At 28.9% G+C, this 9,740-nt stretch overlaps 1 protein-coding gene across 2 annotated transcripts; it reads right to left on the reverse strand.

Annotated features, from left to right (window-relative positions):
• Window positions 1-573: 573 nt before the first annotated feature.
• LOC133336449 (protein NDRG3) lies at window positions 574-8,622 on the reverse strand. Of its 2 annotated transcripts, none has more exons than XM_061544746.1 (6): window positions 8,476-8,622; window positions 7,399-7,592; window positions 7,212-7,332; window positions 5,543-6,107; window positions 5,395-5,479; window positions 574-680 (listed from the first exon to the last, which is right to left on the reverse strand). In XM_061544746.1, the coding sequence occupies exons 1-6, from the start codon at window positions 8,520-8,522 to the stop codon at window positions 646-648; spliced, it is 1,047 nt and encodes a 348-aa protein (XP_061400730.1). In that variant the 5' UTR covers window positions 8,523-8,622; the 3' UTR covers window positions 574-645. The 2 variants fall into 2 exon arrangements, with proteins under 2 accessions (XP_061400730.1, XP_061400729.1); XM_061544745.1 differs by having other exon boundaries at window positions 574-700.
• Window positions 8,623-9,740: the final 1,118 nt, after the last annotated feature.

Genomic DNA, 9,740 nt, shown 5'->3' on the forward strand with positions numbered 1-9,740 from the left:
TGTAGGCTTCTGACAAAATGCAATTTTGTGTTAACAATTATTTGTAGAGAAGATAATGAAATCAAACGAAAAGAAAACTTAACATAATAAATGTAATACTTAACATAAGAAAAGATAAGAAATTAACAAAAATAAAAAAATACATTCTTAAAGCCTGTGCTGATTTACAAGACACATACAGTTTATAATTCATTTAAATTTTCTTTCAAACACTTAACAAATACAAAATGGAAATAATTTATAAATAATACACAAAATGTAATAACAAAAAAATATATTTATAAAAGCATTAAAAAAATTAAACCGATAAAAAATAAAAATATAACAAAAAATTTTAATAAAAAAAATAAAGCTAAATGAATTATATTACACTAGTTTTTCATTTTTGTTGGGAGTTTTTTTCTTCATATCTTTTTGTTTTTGTAATTGTTGTTATATTTAACTTAAATGTAAAAGCTTATTTTTTAACTGTAATTTTTTCCCCTTTGACAAGGCATTCATGTAATTAGTATTAACCTTCGGCTCCATTTATAAGCAATTCATTTGTTTTGGGGGTTGTGGGGGGAGAAAAGGTTCAGGTGGTGGTGGTCTTTCACTTCACACTTCTTTGTGTTCTACTGCACGCTCAATTCGACATGTGTTGAATTACTCTGGCTTACCGTTGACATTTTTCGTCCCAGCTTTTGCAGTTTACCGACAGCTATGGAATGCGCCATTTGCAAATTCAATACGAATTCATTCAGTTTTCGGTTGGTTGTATATAAGAAAAAAACATAAAAAATGAACAAAACAAAAATAAATCAACAAATTATAAAATATTAAAAAAATAATAATAACAAAAATGAAATTTGCAAATTATTTTATATATAAAAAAGTGTACTCATTTCAACAGCATTCATTATATAAATTGAGAAATTGTACTACAGTCAACAGACACACATAAAGTGCTTTAAAAGTGAATAAAAATAATAATAATAATAAAATAAAGTGATAAACCTCAAAGCAATACCAAAAATAAAGGATATACAAAATTAGTTTAACTATAAAAATATATTTATTAGTCTAATACTAAGTTTCTTTGTTTATAGTAATTATTATCAATATTAACAATATATGCAGAGAGACATTTAGAAGCCATAAAGGAATATTGCAATTAAATAAAGCTACAATGAGTACAAAAAATATTATTATTATACATAAAAAACTCTTTAAATAATCTTACATACGATATATTTAAAAAATCAATTGGTAAGCTTAAATCTTTTCTATGTGAAACTGCGTTGGAACGCAAATTACTTCAAATGGAAACACAATATTTACTGTAGAGGAAATTGCACAACATCACAAAGTAATGCACTCCCCATGGTAATTTTCGATTGCATCTATAAGGAGACTATAATTTTGTCAGACTTGGTTCTATCATAAATGTGATCTCCATGAATGTGCAGGTGGTCTCTAACACAACAACCTTTGCAATTTTGGACAGTGTGAGCAAAGACGTCTTTTTCTTGTACAACTGAGGTCCGCATTGCTACAACATACATATTCCTCAACTTTTCATGCGCAAATCAAATTGTTACAATAACTGATGGATTGGAAAATGGGAAGGTAAACAAGTAACTTTTTATAGGCTCCACAATGTTGTGGTGGCCATTCCATCTACCAAAAATAGGTCGGGACCTTGATAGGGAGGCCATATCATAGAAAATTGCTACAGGGAGTTTTCTAGGTTGGAAAATACGAATCAAGAATATAATTACTTTTCGGGGTTTTCAACGTGTTGCGAACGGAATGACAACCTTAATATAAACTCTGGAAATATATGTTGTAAACATTAACCTATTTTGTGTAGATTTGTATGAGAATTCTCCGTTGGAAATTTAGCAACAGCTGCAGGAGAGGTGGGTGCACAGAGAAATTACATGTTTGGTTCATTGTCCATATACTTGTTCGTATCAAAACGATTTAACTGCACTGCATTGCATTGAAATAATTACAAATCTTCCAAATAAGAGTTTGAACTCTGACATACTTTTACTAAACATATCAATAAAATAGAAAAAAAACAATCACACTTTTTTTTATATATATGAATTTTGGAATGTGAATGCTGCTTTATTTGGTAATTATTTTCTGACATACTTTTACTAAACATATCAATAAAATAGAAAAAAAACAATCACACTTTTTTTTATATATATGAATTTTGGAATGTGAATGCTGCTTTATTTGGTAATTATTTTTAGGACATTTTTTTGGGTTGTTGTCTTTTTTTACAGATATTAGGAACACAACATTGATAAAAGTGCATTTGGATTGGGATTTATGTTCTTCGTTTTTGTTTTAATGTAGTACTACACCTAAGCAAGCATTTAGAGTTTTGCTTAAAGAAATATCTTGAAGTTTTGTTTTCAATAACAATTCACAAAGAAAGCTTTACTGAGATTTATCTACACATTGCCGACGACAAAAAGTATAAAGCCAATTTGTACATTAGGAAGAACAAAAAATAAAATATGGAGGAGAATTACGGGAACAAAATTGGAATTGGAATTCAACAAAAAAGAAGAACAAAGAACGCGACTCAATACAAGAAAAATTAGAACAACAAAATACAATTTTGGTTCATATATACATACCACAACATTTAAATTGAGACATTATTATTTTTTGTTTGTTCATTTGGATTTTTTCGTTTGTTTTGGAATAGAAAAGAAACCGATTTGTTTGTTTAGTTCAAAAATTAAAAGAAAATTAAATTACACAAATATCATATCATAGAAGAGGAAGAGTATAATCATTTTATAATTTAGAGGGCAACCAAAAAATATTAACAATGAATTAAAAACAAAATAAATGCAAATTATTATTAAATAAAAAATAACGCATAAATCAAAATTATGAAAATTATAAAAATGCAAATTGTGATTTTGATGATTTTCATGAGGATGCAGTTAATGGGGGGCGAGGCGAGCATGTATGCATTTTGTGTGTGTGTTTTTTTAAATATGATTTCATAGAATTGAATGTTAAATGTAGTTGATTTGAATATATAGAGATTTTGTTATTGATTTTATATATATTTTTTCGATTTATTTGGTTTGTTTAGAAGAGAAAAAGAAAAGAAAATACATATTTTTGGTCCAAATTACTTGAAATTTGTAATTTATTGAATGTTGTTGAAATCTTTCGTTTTCTTTGTTATTTAGTTGTTGTGTGTGTGTGTAATGGTTGATGTTGTGTTGTGTTGGCTGTGTTTTAGTGTTAAAATATGTGTAGTAGATATTTTCAATAATTAAGATATCCAAAAGTACAAAAAAATCTTTGGGATCCTTGCAATGGTAAACAGATATAAAAAGGATTATAATAAATAAAAATAACATGCCTAATACAACAATGTCATGCTAAAATACGAAACAAATATTTGAATGCAGTTGTTATCAAAAAATAATAATAATAAATATACAAGTCAATTTCCTCAAAAACTGAATGTAAAAGAAAATATCATAAAATATTGTTCCCAATTTAAATAAAATATTGAAAAAATTTGTTTCGTTTTTATGCATATATCAAATAACTTTATTTTTTCTTTTATTATTAAGCTTTCTTTTATTTGTTTACATAATTTTGACCTAACATATTTCTTTAGAATTAATTAAACAAAAAATCAATAAAACAATTTTGCATATATATACTATTTTTCTTTGGATATATAACCACAATAACAAATGCTCTGTTATAAATTTAACTAGAAGATTATGACAGGTATGCGTGTGGGGACAAGTGTTCTGAGTTTGTCTTATGTTATTCGTTTAATACTGAATTACAAATAACTAACAATGTTGGTGTATCAATGCCATATCAAGTATAAAATGTATAGAAAAAATCTGGGGAAACCCCCTGAAACATCCTATGGAAACAGTACTTCATTTTCTAAAGATAAAATTAAACTTCTTGTCTACCATAACAAATTGATTTTATTGTACCTTTTATGAGCAGAGTATGGACTCTGGTATCCATACTTAAAAGTATCCTCCCATGGCTAAATTTAAGACTCAATCCATTTTCAATTATAGAAAATGTTCGTCTTTGCATCCAAATACAAACAGTTTTCGGGTTTTTATGACTTCAATGGGAATATGTTATTTAGACTTATATAAGAAAGTTGGGACAAAAGAAGTAGCCTATGTGTAGTTACTTTGGAAATGCTATTGGCACTTTGGGCTAGATTCACATATATGGAAAAACAGTTCACCGTCTTTAAAGATGTTTTTTTAACTTGATATAACAGAGGATAACAAAACAACAATTATTCGAGTTTCTATATATTGTACTAACTAAATAATAAATAAAATTACAAATACATTGAAAGCTTACAAGCTAAAGCTATTTCATATTTAAATTTATTTTGGATATCTTAGTTATGTAGATAGTGGGGTGGTATATCGTCAAGGAAAATCGTTCGTTCGTTGTAATAAAACAAAAACAAATATAACCTCAGAAATTTGTAACAAAAATCATATTTCATATTTAGAAAACTATGCCAAAAAATGTTGACATGGTATTGGAAAGCATTTTTCTTGTTTTGGGCAAAAACTCAAATTTAAAAAAAATACAAAAACCCATCCTTAATGACAAAACACAAAAATTTAAAAGGATTCCGTTTTGTTATTCTAGTTCACGATTTGATTCATTGTCATGTTCGATTTGAATTGTCATGTGCAATAGGAGCAAGGCCTAATGAGGAGTAGAGTGAACAGAAAATCATCTAACCAAAAACAATATTATATATGGAGGTGGGTGGTGGATGCCAAAGGAGCGAGACGACGATATTATTGTATGGTAACAAAAATGCAAAGAAGTATGGTGTATTTGCCTTATACTATATATGTATGGGTGTATGTTTGTTTTGTTCTAGTGGAATGTTGTATAAATTGTAAAGCTAATTATAATGATTGATAAATATATTTGACTAATGAGAATATGACATAGTATTATTGTAGTTGGTTGGAGTAAATATGTATATACGTATTCTAAATAAATGTATGAGGAAAAAAATGATTATTTGTATAATCAGCGCATATACATAGTATATAAACGTATTATGCATATATACGAGAATATGTATTTTAAAAATAAATGAATGTATTTACTATTGAAAGGAGATATATTATTGTATTGCTTGTACGAACGATTTTTGCGTGAGTTGATAATATATATTTGGTCGATTATATATAGTATTATAAAATTTCTGGTTTCATATTTTTGGTTGTTGTTGTATAAATTTGTGGTAGTGTGAATACGACAGTTATCGATTTTGGTTTAAGATTTTAATTAAAAAAAATGACACACTACTCTAGGGTGTCATTTTTTTACTTCGTGTCTAACACTTACCGTAGCCTTCGCCTTGTAAGAAAAGCCTAAAGGCTTCGGCCAATTTTGCTGGTTGTTCCTCCAAGACCATGGCGCAATCCGAAATCTATACAATGAATGACAATATATTATTTTATGTTGATTTTCAATTCATTTTGAAATGTCAAACCTTCATCCAAGTCGAGTTAGTGGGATCCAAACGGCCATTGAATGTTACGGTATCATCGACATGTGGCGACAATGCTCCTGTTATATTCATAATAGGCATTTTCAATGTGGTGGCCGATGTTTCTGTTGTTGTGGTACCGGTTGGTGTACGAGCAATATTCAAATCATTACGATGTATATACGAATTGATAAGCATAGCCAAATTGGTGGGATTTACACCACGTTCAAAGTGTTGCTTATACATTTGTACCAAATCATGATTACGTTCCTCCGGATTGCGTCCGAAATGATGCCACATTAAATAATCGATGACACCCTGTGTCATACCTTTGGTGCGTAGAAAACGTGCATTAAAACTCTGATAGCCCCATTCGATCCAACCGGATTGAGTTGATACACAATTGATAAGACACATTGCACCAACTTTATCGGGATGTGCCAAGGCAAAACGACACAAAATATTAGCGCCAGCGCCAATGCCAAAACCGATGACAGATTTCAAGCCAAACTGGGATAAAACAAATAACAATTGATTGGCTAATTCATCCATGGTTGGATAGATGTAACTGTAACGGGAATGAAAGAAAGAAACAAAGGGATACGAAATTTATTATTTTAGGTAAATTTGTGGTAAATAAAAAAATTTTAAAGTAAAAAAGTTAAATTAAAATAACAAACAATTAGTGAATTGTTTATGATATCTCTCTATAGAATAGACTGTGGATTATTGGTAATATAAGATAATAGTTTTTTTTCTTAAATCTATAGATCGAATGTAAAAAGAATTATATCTATAGAAGGAATATGTCAAACGTTATTATCTAAAGATCGGTAAAATATTGTTTATATAATTATGAACATTAAAACATCGTTATTTATTTAGAAGATCCAGGGTTTCAATATATAAAATACCTCTAAAAGACCATCAAGTGGAAGAACGCCTACTTCTAGATGAACTAGAACAGACCTATAAAGTGCATGCTTGAAGAATACTATAATAGATTTAAAAGGTCGTAGGAATGGAACAAAGTAAAGAAGGTCATTATAAGGATTTTTTGAAGACATACAATTCATGTAAGTTATCTTGCAACTATACCAAGCCTTCAATGGAACTACCGTCTACAGAGGACCTTTAGAGATCCCCTTCTTATATATTAAACTTGTAAAATGTATTCTGTATATATACAAGGGTCCTGTAAAAGGTCTGTTTATAGAAGACCTGTTGTGCGAGCATTTAAAGAAGTTTTAAAAGATAACATTTTACACAAGACTTTAACAGGTTTTGTGGGCGAGGTACAGAAGAACTATAAAAGCCTTCTAAGAGCCATGAGGCTTGTTATAAGATATTCTTTTTACAAACGATACATGTAAGAGCCTTACATATTGAAGATCCGTTATTGGATTTCTATTTGTATATGGCATCTGAGTGGAAATTACTTTACACAAGGCTTTCAAACAACGACAAACAAAGTTTTAACAGATTTAATTTCCATCTGTAGAACAGATTTTTGGAAACGGCATAAGTGGCTACTCTTTTATAAACAGAAGACCTTTTTACAAAATCTATGACAATCGGAAAAATTAGTTACAGGGTAATAACTCCATATAAAATACATGCAAAATCTATAGTCTTTTTATGTGATTGAGAGAATTTCTTAGAAATGACTTACTCTTCAGGCAAAGTTGGTGCACCCTCCTCTTGACCCGGTGCAGTAACATGATAAACACAGAAGTTTTCCAATAGACCACGCATCAAGGGGTAATTGAAGAATCCAGCAAAACTGGTGGCATCTAAAAATACAAATATAAAAAACATAAATTACGATCAACTAAAAAATTTTAAATAAAAAAACTTACAGTTCAAACCCAAATCATGATAAGTTAAAATAGCTGGTTTCGATGTATCACCTTGTATGGCTACTAAAATTTCACCCTTGTCCGTGGCAACACGTCTCTGATCACAAGAGTCAATGATGGACCCACGGGCATGTGGGAATTGTAGTTGAACTGAGCGCAGCTCAATGTCATCCATGGGATCAACAGGCATGGTTCTAAATATTCAAAAGAAGATGGGGAAAAATAAAGATTAATATAAGATATTTTAGATGGAAATAGAATAGAAAAATATGTAAAATATTTATAAATGTCTTATCTGGTTTTAAAAGGAAACAAACTTGAACGTAGTTTTAAAGGTATTTTCTGTAATTTGTTTAAAACTTTTGTAGAAAAGTTTGGGTATTTTTTTTTCTTGGTGACTATGACTGATATACGTATTGAATTAAAATAGGGTTCCTATATGTTATAGTTTGGGGGAACCTAATATACATTTGTAATTTGTACAGCTGATTTGCTAAGGGTTTGGATTTTTGGCCGAGTCCTAGATATGGTTTATGGAGTTGATTTGAAATTTATAAAAAAACGATATTATAAAAACTAAACGGGTATTCTATCTATAAAATATAAATCAATGTACAATATTATAACAGAAAACTAAAAATAAATAAAAAATTGAAAATACAATAATCTATTGATATATGCTATACAATATCTATACATAAGTAATTATATATGAACAAAGTATATATGTATATAGTACATCTAATGATAGTTTACACTAATATGGTTCACTTCTAGAGTTTGTGGGTATGTAGTGAGGGGTATTTGTTTGTTTTATGCTGGTTAGGGGTATTAATTTTTGGTAAGTAGAAAATCGAAATCTTCATAACAAAATATGCTTGTTCTAAAAGCTATTATTTTAGTATTTTAAAAAATAAAATATTCTAAAGAATTGTTATACTTATAACTCAAAGCAAAATGCATTAGTTAAGAGAAAATAAATAAGTAAACTAAAGGGTTCTTGAGATTGGTTTTCATCGCTTGCAATTGATGCATATTGGATTGTTTGGTTCTTATTCGAATTCATTCAAATCTTACCCCAGAAGACGAGCCTCCTCGGCAGTGTGTGCTGGTGCTGATGGCATCTTGGTGTTGAGTGTCTTACCCGTTTTATCCCGGTCTCTGAAATAGATTTAAATGAGCATGCAAGCACAAAAAGAACGAAAAGATAAAAAATGGAGAAAAAAAGAATAATAAAATAACAAATAATATCGAATCGAACTGGTTAAAGTGTACATGTCAGATAACATCACCATTGCCATTTGACAAATGATGATGACAACGGCGAACAACGTATTTTTTTCTTTTTTGGATTTTGCATATAAATATTTATGTGTGTGAGTGTAGTAACGGTATAGTTATGAATATTTATGAGTTGATTTTAAATTTTTCTTCGTTTGGATATCTTGCCTTTATTTAAAGCATTTCGACAGGATTTAATTGTTGGATTTAGAATGTATATGTGTTTTTGTATGGAGTTCCAATTTTGGAAAATCAAATGTTATATTAGTTTTTTTTATAGAGTGAACTACTACTAAAGAAATTGTTACATTTTAAATTGCCCAGTATTTGTGGCATATTAAAATTGTAATGTAAACCTTGTAAACTATGTAAAACTGTTATACAAAGTCTGAATTGTATATCAAGTTTTTTTTTTTGTGTTATTAGAAGTAGAAAAAATTGTAACCACACTTGCATTATTGTTGTCGTTCTAAATATAGCACCGCAAATTGCTATCGACACGCATTCACGCGATCCTGTACATAGTCATTATATGAATAACTAGCAGTTTTATTGCTGTTGTTGTTAGTTTTTTGTATGGAAAAGTTAAATTATATTGTAGTATTATATGATTGGTATTGCTAGTCACTTACACTATAAGAAAAAATCATATTCACAGAAAACGTAATTTTCAGGATCTGAGAATTTTTTTTCTATAGAAAAAAGTAATTCTCCTTGACCTGAGGATTTTTTTATAAAAAAAATTATCCTCATGGAACTGAGGAATTTTTATATGGAATTTTTTCTATAGAGAAAAGTAATCCTCAGGGACCTGAGGAATTTTTTTCTGTAGAAAAAATAATAATCATGTACCTGAGGATTTTTTTCTATAGAAAAAATAACCTCCAGGAACCTGAGGAATATTTTTCTGTGGAAAAAATTAATCTTAAGGTTTTCTTCAATATTTATTTGGCAAGATATTTTTGCCGTTTACTTAAAATATCGTTCAATTCTATTCAATACTAAAACTCTATTTCACATGAAAAATAGAGTACATGTGACGTATAAGTAATGTCAACATT

This window comes from Musca vetustissima, unplaced genomic scaffold (assembly GCF_032173495.1).
Source record: "Musca vetustissima isolate MV318-11 ecotype Yass unplaced genomic scaffold, APGP_CSIRO_Mvet_v1 utg4709, whole genome shotgun sequence".
NCBI lineage: Eukaryota > Metazoa > Arthropoda > Insecta > Diptera > Muscidae > Musca > Musca vetustissima.